We start from the raw sequence: 19,577 nt of genomic DNA, 5'->3' as shown, positions 1-19,577 counted from the left end.
CAACCTGCTATAAATATTCAATAAGCAGTGTGCTACTGTTGCATGAAGAAAAAAAATAGACTAATAGGATAGATTCAAGTCCAGAAATATCCCCAAGGACATAGGAACTTTTAGTATAAGATAAAGGTGGTTGCTAAGTCACTTGGGTAAGGATAGACTTTTTAATAAGATAAAATGTGACCCATAACATATCATTCTCAAGAGTAAATTCTAAATGAAACAGATTTAATGTAAAAACAATGCTATACAAGCACTTGAATTAAACATTAATGAATTCCTGTTTAATCTCTGTGTAGGGAAAATCTTTCTAATTATGACTCAAAACCAATGATGAGTTTGTCTGCACAAGAATTTTTAAAATTGACTGCAGGGCAAAAACAATATCATAAGCAAATTCAAAAGACAATTGACAAACTGAGATAAAATATCGTCAACATATACAACAGACAAAGGGATAATACATGTGATTTATTTTTAATATAAAAATTAAGACAAAAGTTAACAAAAGCCCAACAGAAAAAAAATAGGAGAAACACAGGAACAAACAATTCACATTAAAATATAGAAAAATGGCCCTCTAACCTACGAAAAAAAGTTCAAGATTATTCCTAATTATAGACTAAAGTGAACACTATATTGAGATATCATTTCTTACCTAGCCAGTGCGCAAAACTTTAAATTATGACAAAGCATTCCATGGAAAATTGTGGGGAAACAGCTGCTCACACATTGCTGGTGGGAATGCAAACTGGTACAAACCTGGAAGTAACTCTGGAATTTCTAATCAAAGTGCATATGTATATACCTTTTCACTCAGCTATCTCACTTCTAGGAGTCTACCCTGAAGACACATCTCCCATGAATATGGGAAACTACTTAAATTTGCACACATAAGAGAGGGTTGAATAAACTACATTGCATCCACACAAAGGACTAGGCAGCTGAAAAGAAGAATGGGGAAGTTCTCTATGAACTGATTTGGAGTGATTCTGTGCTGGTTTGAATCTATTATGTCCCCCACAAAAGCCTTGTTCTTTTAATCCAATCTTGTGGGTTATTTCCTTGGAGATGTGACTTACCCAACTCTGGGTGAGACCTTTTGATCAGATTATTTCTAAGATGTGTGACCCTGCCCATCCAAGGTGTGTCTTGATTAGTTTACTGGAGTCCTTAAGAGAGCCCAGAGGCTGACACAGGCCCAGATGCTTAGAGTTGCAGACAGAAAGATGTTTAGAGATGCTAAGCTAAGAGATGAAGCCCAGAGTTTGCCCTGGAGATGAGAGAGGGCCCCCAGACACTTAGAGAGAAACAAGCAAGGATGCACATGAGTTCAAAGAGAGAAGTTAAGAGAGGCAGAAGTCCAGAAACTTTATGGAGAAAGTCAATTTGAAACCAGAACCTGGGAGCAAAGGGCAAACAGAAACCAGTCATGTGTCTTCCAGCTAACAGAGGTTTTCCAGATGCCATCAGTCTTTCTCAGTGAGGATATCCTCTTGTTGATGCCTTAGTTTGGACATGTTCATGGCCTTAGAACTGTAAATTTGGAACCTAATAAGTCCCCTTATAAAAGCCAATCCATTTCTGGTATGTTACATAATGGCAGCTTTAGCAAATCAAAACAGACACCTAGGTTACACTGTTAAGTGAAAAATGAAAAGTGCAAAAGATTATCTATAATGTACTATCAAAGTATCAGGGTATAAAACACAAGGAAATGTTGAGGAGCTGCAGAGATTGAAGGAGGCGAAGGAGAAGTTATAACTAAATGCAATGTGGGACCCAGAAATGGTTCTTGGAAGAGAAAAAGGACATTAGGAGACAAACTGGTGAAACATTAATAAAGTCAACAGCTTGTACCAATATTAATTTCCTGCATTTGATTATGGTGCTGAGGTCACGTAAGTTGTTAACATTAGGGTAAATGGATGGAAGGGCTTTGGAAGCTTACTGCTCAACTTTTCTTTAAGTTAAAATCATTTTAAAATTAAAAGTTTAATAAATAAATACACCCCCTATAGTTTACAATTTTCTTCTTCAACTTTGTGCTGGAGTAAATGACAGTGTCAAGGCAGTAACTCATTTATTTGTTCCTTCAGTGAACACTTTCCATTGGCATCTACTACTGTTCAAGATTGTTCTCTGTTCTAGGACACAGTGATGGACAAGCATATATGATCCCTGCTGTGTGGAGTTTGCAGGGAAGATGAACTCAGTGCTTGAGTCTTAAAGAGTCTACAGTCTTGGGATTTCTACCTTCCACTTCAGAAAATCCAGTGGATGGTGTGCTGAGGATGGGAGGAGTACAAGGTAAAGGGCTCCTCTGAAGTTATTGAGCCAGCCCTGACATTTCCCATTCTGTGATATTTTTACACCGACACCTCTATGTCACATTGTGTTAGGGTGTGAGGATGGAAGCATGTGCCCCATAAAGACATGTTCAACTCTTAATCTACATTCCTGTGCATGGGAACCCATTTGTAAATAGTAGTGTGCTGGATTGAAGCTGTTATGTACCCCATAAAAGGCCATGTTCTCTTAATCCATCCCTGTGGTTACAGACCTATTGTGGGTGGGACCTTCTGATTAGGTTGCTTCCATGGAAATGTGACCCATCCCATTCAAGGTGGATCTTAATCCCCTTGCTGGGGTCCTCTATGAGAAGATAAAACAGAGATGAAACTCAGAGATTGCAGAGAAGCTAAGAAAGTAAATGCTCCAGGAGAAGCAAGAAGGACCTAGAGAAACTCAGAGAGCATAGAGAAGCTGAGAAAGAAATGTCCAGAATCATTTGGAGACAGTCATTGAAACCAGGGCCCAGGAAAAAAAGGACCAGTAGACATTGCCATGTGCCTTCCCATGTGACAGAGGAACCCCAATGCCAGCAGCCTTTCCTCAGAGAAGGTATCTTCTTCTTGATACCTTAATTTAGACATTTTCAGAGCCTTAGAACTGTAAATCTGTAACCTAATAAATCCCCATTGAAAAAGACAACCCAATTTATGGTACATTGCATTCCAGCAGCTTTAGCAAACAGAAACAAGGAACTTTGAGGATGTTATTAGTTAATGGGTGGGCTCATTTCTGTATAGGAACTCAAAAGATCCTGCTTAGATGAGGTCAAATTCAATCAGCATGGGGCTTAACCATATGACTGGACAACTTCTAAGAAAAGATAATTAGACAGTCAAAGTAGAAGCCAGAAGACAGAAGAAGCCAGAGGAAAGAAGAACTGCCATGTGATGGAGGATAGCCAACACCAAATTCCAGGAGAAAGCATGGCTTTACTGACACCATGATTTTGGACATCCAGCCTCCAACGCTGTGAGCCAATAGTTTCCTGTTGTTAAGCCAACCAGTGTATGGTGTTTGTCATAGCAGCCCTGGCAAACCAAGACAATATGGCATAGAGAGTTGTCCCCAACCCTGTCCAGACTCCAAGATGAGTGTGAATTGCATATTTACCTTCACATTTCTCATAGGGTTCAAAGAAGTATTTCCTCCCAGACTTGGACTGGAATCCATCTTTACATACACAGTGGGTACTGTTATGACAGTCAGCATTTTTTGTGCATGGAGGACAGACAGCTAGAGGGAACACAGGTCCATTCATTTATTTACACATACATTCATTCAAGAAAAACTCATTGAGCACCTACAAGTTAATGAACACAGTGCTCAGGAGGCCCATGTAGGAATAGCTCTGTGGGCATCCTTTTTGCACTCATCCCATGAGTCAACACAGAAGCTTGTGGTACCTGGCAATATCCTAAACCTTCACCACTTCTGATCTGACAGCCAAAATTACAGCTTTGAACACTTGCATTGCTTTGACTAAGGACATTCTCTGGCCACCAGAGTCCTCTTTGCTCACTGTGTGGCCAGTAATGTCCAAGTCCCTGGAAGCACCTCCCATCTCTACATCAATTGAGATAAGTCAATGTATAAAAAAGCCAGCTTCTTACACTTGGGAGCAAAATTCTGAGGTGCATTCTCGATACTATATCCAGTATTTTCACAGGGATTCAAGCTCCAGTTACTTACATGGTAGCTTGATAATTGTTTCTGCAGTCACAGCTTCCAAGGTTTCACTTCCCATTCCCAGCTGGTGTTCTCTGGAAACACTTCCCAGATAAGTGACTTGCTATAAAGCCCTTTACTCAGGCTCTGCTTCTGGTGGCCCCCAACCTAAGTCATGGTATCACTTGGGGCACAGGCTTTTGGGGAAAAAAAGGGCAGAGTTTCTCCTTGGCTCCAACACCCAGCAACTGTGTGACCTTGAGCCAGACCCTCCTCTCAAGGGTGACTGGCCAATTATGGATAATATCAGCACCTTTTTATAGGAATGTGATAGGGATTCGATGAGATTGTCCCTGTAATTTGCTTAGCACCATGCCTGGAGCAATGCAAGACCTAAATAAATGAAGTTGATGATGGTAATGATAAAGGAAGAGGGAATCTGTCCATGGAAGTTAAAGCAGTAGGCAGAAAGCATCAGGGCCTTAGTGCTGTCTCCACTGAAAAGAGCTCCTTCCCTGCGCTAGAGGAAGGTTCTAGGTCCCAATTTCCTTTTCCCTTCTCTTTGGCTATGAGTAGACTCACCTCCAGAATTCTTCCCTTCCATACCTGACAGAGCCAGCAGGACACTGACACCTGGAACAGAAAGAGGAGGGGATAGTTCAGATGGGGATGTCCTGGGGAAGTCTGGGCTACAGTGGGGCCTCTTCTCCCCCTGCCCAGTCATACATGATACTTCACTTCAGATTCTTCCAGGCAGGGTACAACTATGAGTGTCACAAAGGCCATCATACATTATTGGGGCATGAGAGGAACATCTCACAGCACCTGTTATGTCCCAATTTCTAAAAATTCAGCAGCAACTTCATGTTTTCCTCCAAGTCTAGGACCAAAAGACTAAATTTCAAGTCTCCTTTCTATGTTCAACAGTATATCTTTACCATCCAGAGCTCTAGCCAAGCACTGTGCAGAAGAAATGTAATGTGAGCCATAGATGTATTTCTACATGTTCTGGTAGGCACATTTTAAAAAGTAAAGACAAAAGGTGAGACTAATTTTAATAACATATTTGACTCAACCCATAGTGACAAGATGTTATTTCAATATGGAAACTATACAGAAAAAAATATTAATTATGAATAAGATAAATTATATTCTTTGTGTATTAAGTCTTCAAAACCTGGTGTACATGTGCACTGATGGCACAGCTCAATTGAGGCACAAGGCAAACTATTTCTTGGAGGGACCCCATTTGAGAGCCAATTACCCATAAATATAACCCATCATTAAACTACTCTTCATTGGATCTAGCATCCCTGTCTCTCATCCGCTGCTCCCTCACTTTTGCTTCCTGGGATCACCTCCCAAATAAACTACATACACCTGAGATCTTAACTCAGGATCTGCTTTGGGGAAGTCCAACCTAAGAGACTCAGGATGAAAGTTCCTAATGGTACAGGTGCACACCGTCTTTTCTGGAGAAAGTGCCATCTTGAGTTAGGATGCAGTAGCAAGGGGGGAAACTAGGTGAATTCTTTATTCCACTCACCTGCACAGAGGATCAGGCACCAGCTTCCCATAGCACTGACACCAGCAGCAACAATCTGGGCAGGATGTGACAAGAGCTCCTAGTAGAATCAGTAAACCCCATGAAAACCAGTTCCTGATAGTTGCAAAGTGTAGAAGCCACATGGCTGGTGTTTATAAAACCCTTCAATTTCTGCATATCTCTCAACCCAACAATTCAACTTCAGGGAAACAATCTCAAAAAAAGGATCATCCAAGGATGATCTTAGCAGAATTTCCTGTTGGAAACTATAACACCAAACAAATGGGAAACAATAGATGCATCTTACGGACTGCTCTGCTGGTAATTAAAATCCTGTTCTATTGGAATCAGCGACATCCAGTCTAGGGGGATAAACTTACAAGTTTGTCTTAAAAGGGATAAAAGTAAGGGTAATCTAGGGATACACTTGATTAAAAGAGATTTAAAATGATATCAACAAATTGCAATGTCTTACTAGATCCCAATTCAAACAAATAGCTTTTACAAAAAAGTTTACAAGCTGGATATTTGATGACATTAAGGAATGATGGTTAGTTTTTCCTACATAAGATAAGTCACCCTCAGTTTCCTCAACTGTCAATTTAGGTGGCTGGCCCAAAGGAAGCTATAGGCAAGATAAAGGGTCTATTTTTAAAAGTCTTAATATTTTACAGATATATATTAAAATTTTTTAGGTGAAATAATGATGACCAAGATTTACTCCAAAATATTTGGGGAGGGGTTGGTTTGAGGATAGGGTGGAAGTGGAGATGAAATAGATTGTCCTGGAGTTATCATTGTTGAAGCTAGGAGATAGGTTGATGGAGTCTCATTTTGCTATTCTCTCTACATGTGCATATGTTTGATAATTTCCATAATAACAAGGGGAGAAGGAAAAAAGATAATCTTAAGGGTATACTTTTAAATACACACACACACACACACACATAAATACCAAGGGGTAGCAGTGTATGACTGTATTAAATAGTACATTTTTAATAATATTGTTTCATTCAGATGTAACAAAGTTACCTCACTAATACAAAATGTTAGTAACAGGGAAAACTGATTCTGTGTGGGGAGTGTGGTATATGGGAACTCTACACATTCTGCATGATTTTTCTCTAAACCTACAACTGTTTAATTTTAAAAATGAAACAATAGTAGATATACAAAAAATTTCTTTCTAATGAATTAAATGAAAATATCAGACAACAGTATAAATGGACCTTACACAGAAGACTTTAAAAGTGGTGTTGTACATTTTTGCCCCATGGATATTGTGCCAGTTTTGATGTATTATGTCCCCCCAAATGCCATAGTCTTTGATGCAGTCTTGTGGGGGCAGATGTATTAGTGTTGATCAAGTTGGAATCTTTGGATTAGGTTGTTTCCATAGAGATGTAATCCACCCAACTGTGGGTAATATTTTGATTATATTATTTCCAAGGAGTTGTGGTCCTGCTCATTCAGCATGGGCCTCGATTAGTTCACTGGAGTCTTATAAAGGGGATCACAAATAGAAGGACCTCAGAGCTGCAGCTTAGAGATACATTTTGAAGATGTACATTGAAGGCTGATGCTGACATTTTGGAGAATGCCATTTTGAAATGCAACCTGGGAGCAAACAGATGCCAGCCACATGCCTTCCCAGCTAACAGAGGATTTCTGGATGCCCATGGCCTTTCTCAAGTGAAGGTACCATATTGTTGATGCCTTACCTTGGACACTTTATGGCCTTAAGACTGTAACTTTGTAACCAAATAAGCCCCCTTTATACAAGCCAATCCACTTCTGGTATTTTGCAAAATGGTAGCATTAGCAAACCAGAACAGATTTTGGTACCAGGAGTGGGGTGCTGCTGAGTTTGCAAATACCAAACATGTTGGAATGGCTTTTTGAATAGATAAGGGGGAGAGTCTGGAAGAATTGTGAGAAGCTGGATAGATAAGGCCTAGACTACTTTGAAGAGACTCTTGGTAGAAATATGGACTCTAAAGATACTTCTGACAAGGCAATGAACAGAAATGTTGAATGTTTCATTACAAACTGGAAGAAAGGTGATCTTGTTTTAAAGTGGCAGAGAATTTGGCAACATTTTGTCCTGGTATCAGTTAGAAGGCATAATTTGAAAGCAATGAACTGGAATACTTAGCTGAGGAGATCTCCAGACTATGTGCGGAGGATGTAGGCTGGTTTCTCCTTGCAGCTTATAGTAAAATGTGTCAGGACAGAGACAAGCTGAGTAATGAACTCTTGGGTATGAAGAAACCAGAAACTGATAGTTTGGAAAATTTAGGCTTCCAGAAAGTGATACCCCAGAGGCCACAGCCCCATGAGAGTATTTAACAAAACATGGAAACTCATGGTCATTTCAGTACAAGCCAGGATTGGAAATGGAGTTATCCAAAAAGATTTGTGAAAACTCCTGTTGTCTGATGGTTTTGACCCCTGTGTGCTTCATGCCAAGCCGACAAGATTTTTACAAAATCTATATGGATGGAGCCACTGCTGGTCTGGACTGGAGGGGACACAGAAGGAACAAATTGAAGCAAACATTTCTTCAAGGACAGAATCATGGAACTTGAGGTCTGGAGTCAAGAAATCTTGGGCAAGAAGAGTAGAGTGGCACATGCACATAGAAAAGGTGAGTTTGCCCCAGAGGCAGAGTATGGGCCTTCTATCTAGATGTTCAGGAAGATTTCTGCCATCTCAGGCCCCAGAGAGGGTGGAGTACATTCCCCAGGGATTGGGGAGAGCCTGGCCACCACCCCACTGTTCAGAGAGGGGAGAGCCTTTGCTCTGGAGAGGCAGAGTCCAGGTGGCACCCTAAAGTTTGAGGAGGATTGGGCCAAGAAGGTGGTCTCCCCAGTGCATGAATATGTTGGAGCAATCACCCCAGCATTTGGAGAGAAAAGGGCTGCTGTGTAGGCCCATGGAAAGGGTTGGACTCCTGCTCTCTCTCAAGCTTCTAGGATGAAATATCATTCTATAAATGACTCTCACATTTTGAAATCTAATGAAGTTTGCCCTGTAGGTTTTAGGAATTTTTTTTGGTCCTGTGAACTCTGTTTTCATTTCAGTTTTTCCTTATGGCAATGGAAGTATCTATCCTATGACTGTCCCTCTTTTGTATATCAGCAGCAGATAACTTGTTCTAAGTTTCACAGGCCCACAGCCAGAGGGTTATTTTGCTTTAGGACAAGACCACACATGTGGCTGATTTTGACGGAATCTTGTACTTACCTATTGTTACTGAAATGATTTAAGTTTTTGTAATATTATGATGGGGTGAATGTATTTTTTATATGGAAAGATCATGTCATTTTAGGGTTCAGGGTGTGGAAAGTGCCTGTTTGGATGTATTATGTTTCCCAAAACACATATTCTTTGATACAAACTTGTGGGGGCAGATTTATTAGTGTTGACTATGTTGGAATCTTTGGATTAGGTTTTCTCTGTGGAGATGTGACCCACCCAACCGTGGGTAATACTTTGATTAGATTATTTCCATGAAGGTGTGTCCCTGCCCATTCAGCATGGGCCTTGATTAGTTCAGTGGAGTCTTATAAAGGGGCACACAAATAGAAGGACCTCAGAGCTGCAGCTTGGAGATACATTTTGAAGATGGCCATTGAAGGCTGACGCTGACATTTTGGAGAACACCATTTTGAAACACAACCTGGGAGCAAGCAGATGCTAGTCACATGCCTTCCCAGCAAAAACAGAGGTTTTCCAGATGCCAATGGCCTTTCTCCACTGGAGGTACCCTATTGTTGGTGCCTTACCTTGGACACTTTATGGCCTTAAGACTTTAACTCTGTAACCAAATAAACCCCCTTTATACAAGCCAATCCAATCCATTTCTGGTATTTTGCAAAATGGTAGCATTAGCAAACCAGAAGAGACATTATTTTAAAATTTAAAAAGAACTGTCCTAATGTTATGTCAGTGGGTAATTGGTGTTTAGGATAAAACTGCCAGTGCACATTAGCAACATACAGAGCCAGCAAATGTGTCAAAATGATCAAAAATTGGTATCAGTGATAATAAAGGCACTTACAAGAAAATGCAAGAAAATAGTTCTTATAAACTATAGATGGGAATAAAGGCAACATTTAAATATGTTTAATGAAAATAATACAATATCATAAATAAAAATAATGTGGGAGGAAAATAACATGGAAAGCAATTGTGATATGGCATTAGGAATAAAATCAAGTTACAGAGCAAATACATTATATCACATTTAAAGGAATTAGAAATGTTAATGGTGAAAGGCCTTCTTGTGATACTTAATTTCTTTTTATTCTATCATAATTATAAATTTTGCACACTAGTTTAGTAATAAAACAGTAAAAATAATAAATATTTTAATAGAAAACAATGTCAAAAAATGCATTTATCTTGGCAGCTCCATTCCTTCTCTATTCTCCTGTATTGAGATAGCTGCTCTGCTCTGCTCTCAGGGTCTGGAATCCTTTGAGACTTGTCTGTGTGCCTGGAGGGTAAATCTCTCTCAGTACCTTGCCCACAATTAGGTGCTGGTCATCAGGCAGTAAGAGCATCGTCATTCAGTACATAGACAAACCTGAATATGAATCCCAAATCCAGTTACTAGCTGAGTGGTTCTGAGGTGATGACTTTACCTCCAAGCCTCAGCTTATCCATCAGCAAAGTGGAACTAAAAAGACACATAGTCATAGCATCATGTGCTGATTCAGAGAGAAGACATTCCATAGTACATAGCACCTGTCTGGCCCATGACAAGTGCTTAATAATAAATGGGGTTGGAGGTCATGAGTGATGGTCATGGTGGTGGTAATGGTGATTGATAATGAGGGTGGTGAAGGTGGAGGTGCAGGTGATGATGGTGATGATAGTGATGATGGTCACAGGTGGTGGCAGTGGTGGTGATGGTGGTGGTTGTAATGGTTGTGATTTTGGTAGTCATGGTGGTAGTGGTGGTGATTGTAATAGTGACTTGATTAATAGTGTTCATGATGTTTTTGTAGTTGGTGGTGGGGGTGGAGATAGTGGTGACTGTGGTAGTGGTGGTGTTGGTCATGATTGTGCCAGTGAGGGTGGTGGTGGTGGTGGTGGTTATGGTGATAGTGTTGACTGTGGTGGTGGTGTGGTGCTGGTTGTGGTGGTGGTGGTGATGGTGGTAGTGATGTTGGTCATGATGGTGGTGGTCATGGTTGTCATTATGGTCATAGTAGTGTTTTGGTGTCAGTTGTGATGGTGGTGGTGGTTATGGTGATGGTGGTTTGGTGTTGGTGGTAATGGCAGTTGTGTTGGTGATGGTGGTCATTATGGTGGTAGTAGTGGTGATGGTGGTAGCTGGGTGGTGGTGGTGATGGCAGTTGGGTTTATGGTAGTGATGGCGATAGTGAGTGGTTGTGGTGGTGATAGAGGTTCTATTGATGGTGGTGATGATGGTGGTGATGATGGTAGTAATGGTGGTGGTGATGATGATGGTGGCCATTATGGGGATAGAAGTGGTCTAGTGGCAGTGACAGTGGTGATGTTGGTGATGGTGGAACTTGTGTTGTTGGTTGTTGTGATGGTGGTTGTGGTGTTGATAGTAGTGATTGTGGTTGTCTTGGTGGTAGTACTGGTGGTGATGACAATGATTGTGGTGAACATGATAGTAATGGCGATGATGGTGTTAATGGAGTCATGGAGATGGCTGATGCTCCTTCCAGGACTCTAGTTATAACTGGGATTTTGCATGCTGGTGACCCATCCTTCTCCCAGTGCTGGTGAGAATTAACAAGGGTCCTGTGATGCCCCCACAGTAACCTTCTCAGTAATTATCTGAGAAGTCCCATTGCAGAAGAATCCTAGATCCCTGACCAGCCTGAATAGGCTCATTATACATTATGCATTGGAACATTGGCTGTAAATCAAATTTTACTCAAAAGACTTCCCTTATCTCTTCCATACCACTGCCTAAATTTTTTGTGGAATTTCTACTATAGTCCAAGCAACTTTTATAAGTGATCTGAAACTATGGTTTCATTGAAAGTACAAAACCACTCTATGATGTAGATGTTATCATTATCCCCCACATTCCCCCACATTTCAGATAAAAGAATTATATTCAAGGAAACTGTATTACTTATTCAAAGACACTGCTAGTAAAATACATAGCTAGGATTTGGACAAAGTCTGCCTGAACCCAAACCCGTGTACAGCTGCCATACCATGGACTAGGGGCCAATGTCTCCAGGGAGCTAGACATGTCACATAAATGAGGCCATTGGTAGGCAATGATGACCTTTGGAGAAGTGGAGACCACAGCCTCTACCTAAAGACCTTCAAATTCAGTTTTTCATTTAAAAAAGACAACTAGGCCATCACCACCTTGAAACCTCTGCAGTAGATAACATTGCCTGATTATTAATAAAATTCTTTAAATGGGAATCATATGTCCCTTGAAAGAATTATACTTCATCACCTTCTGGATACATTCATTTCTCTCAACATTGATTTTATTTATTCATGTTTCCCTTTTCCTCAAAAATCCTACTCTATGATATACTGTAAAGAAACCCTGTCTAGATAAGATCATTTGTCTTGTTTTGGTTTTAATATATTTTCTATTAGTGCTGTTGTGGGTTTACAGAACAATCATGCATAAAATACAGGATTCCCAAATACCAACCTACTATTAACACCTTGCATTGATATGGAACATTTGCTATGTTTCATGAAAACACATTCTTTTCAGTGTACTATTAACTATAGTCTATGGCATTTCCTCAGAAAGATAAGTATAAAGTCACCACATGATCTGGCATCCTACTGCTAGGGATATACCAAAAAAAATTGAAAGCAGGGTTGTGAACAGATATTTGCACACTGATGTTCACAGCAGCATTATTCACAATTGCCAAAAGATGGAAGAAACTGAAGTATCCATCAACCAATGAATGGATAAACAAAAAGTGGTATATATACACAATGGAATATTATCTCGCAATTGATTTTTGAGACTCTTTTGAAACCATTTTATCTAAAGTTTGTTATGTAAAAGAGATGATACTATTTTTTTTTTCAGAACAGCAGAGGCATTTAGCAATGCTAATTTGGAGAGAATTCGGGTCAAAACCCACAGTAAAAAGTACAGTTTACAATAGAGAGAGAGATTTTGGGAGGGATTTTCAGAGAGAGATGGAAGAGAAGATAACGAAACTGAACTAAGTTTCACCAAATGATGCTCACCACCTGAACAAACTGATAATTTAACATTTAGAATTTTTCATTTCTTTTAAAATGCTGGTTGATATACACTGACTTGGTTTCATAAAAACTCCTCTCAGGTAATCACAACCAACTGGTGGCAAAACACTGACCTCTTGATCTCTTCAATTTGTTTGTGAATAAAACATAAAATCCTTCCACTGTGAACCTGAAATTTAATGTACTGATGTGTTTATTTTGGGGATGAGGCATGTGGCATGTGAAATACCATGTCATGTTAATTCCCTATGTGACACTGGTCAACTCAATAAATATTTTCTTTTTAATTACAAGTTGGTGACAGGCTAGATTTTCTTCAGATGCTGTTTCTTGTAGCTTTATCATTTTAATCTACCTTAACACTCTTAAGTCACAATTCACCAGATCCTCTCAACATGCTGCCACATCTCAGTAAATTTCGCAGTATCACATAACAATGTTCAATTTCCTTGTCCAAGGAGAAGTGTAGAAATGAAAAGGAGATAGAAGCATATAGAGAAGCTTTCAAGAAATAAATCAACAGAGCATGTAGCAAGTTCTCCTTAAAAATTCCACAGCCAGAACCTGTGTCTAAATCCAAGATCACAATTGAAACATGTTCTGTTTTCTATTGGAAGACACTAAACCCATTACTACTTACCCCTCAAGATGGAAAGTTCTTCCTTCTCACTCAGTTTGATAGTTTCTCAGAGCTAACTAAAGAGGAAGTATGTCTCTTCTTATCAGGAGCTGCAGTTTCTCAAGGAGTATTTTGGGTGGCTGAGAGAGTTGAGGGTGTCGTTTGGGGATTTGCATAATGCAGGGTCCATTACTTCTCTTTTCAGGAGAGTAACTTAAATAGTTCATTACCAGATTAGTCCCTCCTAAAGTGCATCAGGAAATTTGGAAACAGTGATAGTATCCAATGGTGAAAAACAAGTTATGGAAAGTACTGACAACAGCTATTAATTCAAAGAAAATGGATCAAAATCCAAGATGTCCCCTATAATTGGTAAAATTCTTATTGCAATAGTTTAAGGCCAGAGGATGTAGGGAGTCAGCAGATTTATGCATTACATAGTTTGCTTTATCGAATCATGTTTTAGTTTGCCACTTTAAGAGGGACGTACCCATACTCTTGGTCTTTGGAATAGAACCACCCAACATAATTAGACTGATTTACATGGCTGGTAAAATTCTTGAATGTTCTCTTCATCATGGTGTCCTGAAATTTTTATCATATTTGGATAAGAAGAATCTTATTAAGATCCAGCACAAATATGGAAAATAAACTCTAGCTTGGCAAACCCAAAATCACACCTAAAAATTATATTTTTGAAACACACCCTTATTATCCCAAACATTAGCATCTTAATTTTCCTGTTTCTCATTTTTTCAACACTCACTCATTCATAAATTTATTTGCATCTGTTGTATGCCAAGTCCTATATTAACTATTAAGTTTGCAGAAATGAATAAATGTCATATTTGCCTTTTAGGAATTCACAATTTAGTTGAGAATACTAAGCACAAAACTCTAGCACATTCTAGTAAGTATGATTCCATGGTTCCATGACTTTCCATGTCATAGAGTATTGATTTGATTTCACAGCATTCTTTTATTAAGGTATCCCCATATGAGACAGGCCCAAAGCTGAATGATGAGGTCAGAAACACATCATTCCTCCCTCAAAACTTTTACACCAGTCAGCTGCTATAAGGGCTCTCTAAGCCAGCAAGAGAAGCTTCCTCGATCAGCCTCCAAGACAGAGTTCACAGGCTGGAACTCTCTTCACCTCCAAACTCTACCTACTTTGTCTATCCACAGGAAACAGAACTGTTCAAAAAAGGCAGAAGTGACAGATCCTGTACCACAAAGACTGTGCACAGGTGACAGTGTGGGCAGTTGCATAAAGTTTGGTGTCAGCAACCTTCATGATTTCCATTCTGTTCACCAACAGGCTGATGTGCCTTCATGGATTCCACTAGGTTATTAACCAGGTAAAAGGCACATGACCTCATTACATTGTATTATGTTGACCATATATGTCTGATATAGAAAGATGGAACTCAAAGACCCCTGTTTTCAAAAAGCTTTCAATCTAGTGAAGAACCAAATATACAAAGATTTTTATTTCATAAAGATAATGTTTTCATTTACCTGTGCACAAATAAGAGAATTCTATTAAATAAAATAATTATTTCCTATGTCTACACCTTTGTCCAGCTAAAATGCCTATGTGCTCTTTATAAACCACATTATCTAGAGGGAAAAACAGAGGAATGAGAGATTTTGAGCTTGCAATATATGACTCAGCAAGTCAGTGACATACCTAGAAATAGAAAGGTGAAATGAAATCAGTTTTTGACAATCTTGTCTTGAAACAACCAATACCTCCATTAGCTAAGGAGTACATTTGGGAAAAGATATCAACACACTGTAAGAGAAGGCTGCTAATGAATTAGCTCAATATAGAGACCGGGTTTGAAGAGAGTCCTTGGTATGGACCAGTGCAGAAGAACTTTGATTCCATTTATTTTTATAAATTATAGCCAATGCAATAATATATTCACATAATTTCCCAGATATGGCTGTAAAGGTTGACCACCAGACAGCCTCACTATGTAATACTCAAAATGTTGGCTGAAAAATCATTCCTAGACACTAGGAAAATGCAAATCAAAACCACATTGAGGAACCATGTCGTACCCACCAGGAAGGCTAAAGTTTTTTAAAAAATAGGAAAATAATGTGTTAGTGAGAATGTGGGGGAATTAGAACACCCATGAATTGCAGATGTGAACATAAAATTCTCCAGACACTGAGGGAAAAATGTTCCATGGTTCCTCAAAATGTTAAACATAGAATTAGAAGAGAAATTGAAAACTAGTACTCAAACAAATACAAGTTCTTGAAAGTTCATACCAACACCATTCACAATAGACAAAAGGCAAAAACAAACCAAATGCCATTATCAAATGAATGAAAAACAAATTTTAAAGTACACATTCAATTGAGCATTACCCGGTCATGCAAACAATGAAGTACTAATAAATACTACAATGTTTGAACCTCAAAAACACTACACTATGTGAAAGAAGGATATGTATTTCATGATGCCACTTACAGGAAATATTCACAATAGGTAAAGCTAGAGGTGGAGTGCAAATTGGTATTTCCAGGGCCTGGGGGAAAGGAGTGATTGGGGGGTGACTAGTAAATGGGTATAGGGTTTCAGGTTGATGAAAATGTTTTGGAACCAGAAAAGGAGGTGGTTGTACAATCTTGCAAATGTACAAAGTACCACAGAATTGTTCACTTTTCTTATGGGCATTATTGTCTCCCTCAAAGACACGTTCACCCTGAGCAGGTGATCTCACTGCCCTCCCCCCTACATGGGAACTTATTCCCAGGGGTATAAATTTCCTGGCAATGCAGGATATGACTCCCAGGGATGAATCTGAACCCAGCAGGTTGGGATTGAAAATATCTTGACCAAAAGGGGGATGCGAAATGAAATGAAATAAAGCTTCAGTGGCTGAGAGATTCCAAATGGAGTTAAGAGGTCACTCTGGTGGACATTCTTATGCACTATATAGATAAAATTTTTAGGCTTTAATGTATTGGAATAGCTACAAGTAAATACCTAAAACTATCAAACTCCAATCCAGTAGCCTTGACTCTTGATGATTGCATAACAATGTAGATTACAAGGAGTGACTGTGATTGTGAAAACCTTGTGGATAACACTCCCTTTATCCAGTGTATGGATGGATGAGTAGGAAAATGGGGACAAAAACTAAGTGAAAAATAGGGTGGGATGGGGGTGGTATTTGGGTGTTCTTTTTTTACTTTTATTTTTCAGTCTTATTTTTATTCTTTCAGGTTGTAAAGAAAATGTTCAAAATCAGATTGGGGTGATGAATGCAAACTGTATGATGGTACTGCGAACAGTTGATGGTACACCACAGATGACTGTATGATTTGTGAATATATCTCAATAAAACTGAATTTAATTTTAAAAAAAGACATGTATGAGTTCTAACCACAGGTCCTGTGGATGTGACATTTTTAGTAATAGGATCTTTGGAGAAGTTATTAGTGATGGTGAGGTCAAACTCGATTAGGCTGGGCCCTAATCCATATTACTGGTATCTATATAAGGAGAACATTTACCCACGCAGACAGCCACAGTGGAGAAAGTCAGGTGACAACTGAGGCAGAGAATGCCTGGATTGTCAGCAAGCCATCCCTGAAGCCAGGAAAGAGACACAAAACAGATGCTTTCTGTATTAGTTAAGGTTCTCTAGGGAAACAGAATCAACAAGAGAAGAGAAATATATAAATATAAGATTTTATAAAAGTGTCTCACACAACTGTGGGTATTTACGCATCAAAATTATGTAAGGCAGGCAGCAAACGGGCAACTCCAATGAAGGTGCTCAATGAATTCCTCAGGAAATGCTTTGCAGGCTAGCCAAAGAAAAAGTGAAAGTCTCTATCTGTCTCACTTAAAAGTCTTCAACTGATTGGATTAAATCCAGCTGACTGAATTCTCTCATTGTGGAAGACATGCCTGTCATTGATGTAATCAGTCATAACTGCAGCCAATTGATTGATGATTTAATAAACCAGCCCTCTGGTTTATTAACCAGCCACAAATGTCCCTGTAGTAATGGCTAGGCCAGTGCTTGCTTGACCAGATACCTGGACACCGTCAACTGGCCAAGTTGATACATGAACCTAACCATCACAGTCCACTCCTTGTCAATTTGGCAGTTATACACATCACCTTAAACCATACTTTATCTCTAAGTAGAGAACAACAACAGACATATATTTTCCCTGACAATACTCTGCTGCCCTGCATACAAATGGAAATGCACTAAATCTCTCCTAAATAGGGTGCAAGTCCTGGGGTGACATTAACTCTTCAACTTGATTTCCTTTAACTAAAATACTGCAAAATGAATAACACAGCTGATGTCAGATGATAAGGGGATAAGATGGAGAAGAAAAAGATATTTGCTTTACAGACAAATACAAACATACTCATAGAAAAAACAAAGAAGAAATATTCATGCCATCATAGTCCTCATTTCTGTAACTGGTCACATGGTCATAGTTCATATTTATCAATACCTTCTTCCACTACCCATTCCATGTTCCCTTTACCCTCAGCAAGCACTTCAGCTGGCCATGGTTCTTTGCCTGGTGGGGCGACCCAAACCTTCATTCCTGAAGTTTCTTGGCCATTGGTATTCCTGCCTGGATTGGGTTGTTGCAGTTTTCCATTGACTTCAATCACGGGGCATGGTAGTACTAAGAGATGCCCTAGAGGATCTCCTGTATATTTCAGGAAAACTCTTCTTTACTTCCATTGTGTAGTTGCAGTGCTATTTCCCCTTGATAGTCAGGATCAATCACCCAAGCTAGTACAGTAATCCCCTTCCTTGCCTATTGATTCAGAGGAATAAGAAGCCTAAAGTGGCCAGGTAGAAGTCTTAACTTCCAGTTCAATGGAATTATTGTTCTGTTTCCTGGTGGAAGCACTCCTCCTTCAGGAACTAAGACTTGTAGATCTGCAGAGCATAAGCTTTAAGGGACAGGAAGCAAAAATTTTCTTGGTGGATCACTAGGAGTGATGGTGAGTGGTGCTACTCATGTTTCCACCCCTTGATTCCTGGACCCATGAATCCAGCTATGGGAGAAACAGCACCATAGAGTGGACACTAATTCAGAGCATACACAGCCTCCTGGAGAACAGTGCTCCAGCCCTGCAAGGTAATCCACCTAGTTGGCACCACAGTTGAGTCTTCAATGGCCCATTCCACCATTCTATCAACCCATCTGCCTCTGGATGATGGGAAACATGGTAAGACCAGAGAATTCAATGGGCATGTGCCAATTCCCTCATTTCATTTGCTGTTAAGTGGGTTCCTTGGTCAGAAGCAATGCTGTGTGGAATACCATAATGGTGGATAAGGCATTCTATAAGTCCATGGATGGTAGTTTTGACAGAAGCATTTCATGCGGGGAAGGCAAACCCATATCTGGAGTATGTATCTATTCCAGTAAGAACAAATTGCTGCCCCTTCCATGACGGAAGTGGTCCAATGTAATCAACCTGCTACCAGGTAACAGGCTGATCACCTCACGGAATGGTGCCATACTGGGGACTGAGTGTGGGCCTCTGCTGCTGCCAGATTGGGCACTTAGCAGTGGCTGTGGGCAGGTCAGCCTTGGTGAGTGGAAGTCCATGTTGCTGAGCCCATGCATAACCTCCATCCCTACCTCCATGAACACTTTGTTCATGAGCCCATTGGGCAATGACAGGAGTGGATAGGGAAAGAGGCTGATTGGTATCTACCAAACAGATCATCTTATCCACTTGATTATTAAAATCTTCTTCTGCTGAAGTCACCCTCTGGTGAGCATTCACATGGGACACAAATATCTTCATGTTTTTTTGCCCATTCACAAAGGTCTTTTCACATACCTCTTCCCCAAACTTCTTTGTCACCAATTTTCCAATCATGTTCCTTCCAAGTCCCTGACCATCCAGCCAAACCATTAGCAACAGTCCATGAATCAGCATACAAATGCACCTCTGGCCAGTTCTCTTTTGAAGCAAAGTGAGCATCCAGGTGTACTGCTCAAAGTTCTGCCCACTGGGAGGATTTCCTCTTACTTCTGTCCTTCAGGAACATCTCAGAATGGGGCTGCAATGCTGCAGCTGTCCACTTTTGGGTGGTACCTGCATATCATGCAGAACCATCTGTAAAC

At 39.8% G+C, this 19,577-nt stretch overlaps 1 protein-coding gene across 4 annotated transcripts in view; it reads right to left on the bottom strand.

Annotated features, from left to right (window-relative positions):
* Window positions 1–13,485, bottom strand: part of LOC119525220 (putative adhesion G protein-coupled receptor E4P) — a 51,152-nt gene extending 37,667 nt beyond the window's left edge. For 2 of the 4 annotated variants that reach the window (XM_037823824.1, XM_037823827.1), the window contains exons 1-4: window positions 13,452–13,485; window positions 5,564–5,642; window positions 4,600–4,650; window positions 3,463–3,585 (exon numbers count right to left, since the gene is read on the bottom strand). In XM_037823824.1, coding sequence (XP_037679752.1) covers window positions 3,463–3,585; window positions 4,600–4,650; window positions 5,564–5,594 — 205 coding nt within the window. In that variant the 5' untranslated portion in view covers window positions 5,595–5,642; window positions 13,452–13,485. Of the gene's footprint in view, window positions 1–3,462; window positions 3,586–4,599; window positions 4,651–5,563; window positions 5,643–10,154; window positions 10,225–13,451 lie in introns of those variants that run through there. The other 2 variants (XM_037823825.1, XM_037823826.1) reach the window with 2 other exon arrangements.
* Window positions 13,486–19,577: the final 6,092 nt, after the last annotated feature.

Source organism: Choloepus didactylus (genome assembly GCF_015220235.1).
Source record: "Choloepus didactylus isolate mChoDid1 chromosome 25 unlocalized genomic scaffold, mChoDid1.pri SUPER_25_unloc1, whole genome shotgun sequence".
Lineage (NCBI taxonomy): Eukaryota > Metazoa > Chordata > Mammalia > Pilosa > Megalonychidae > Choloepus > Choloepus didactylus.
The sequence above is the reverse complement of the archived record's forward strand: the minus strand, read 5'-3'. Positions and strand labels throughout refer to the sequence as shown.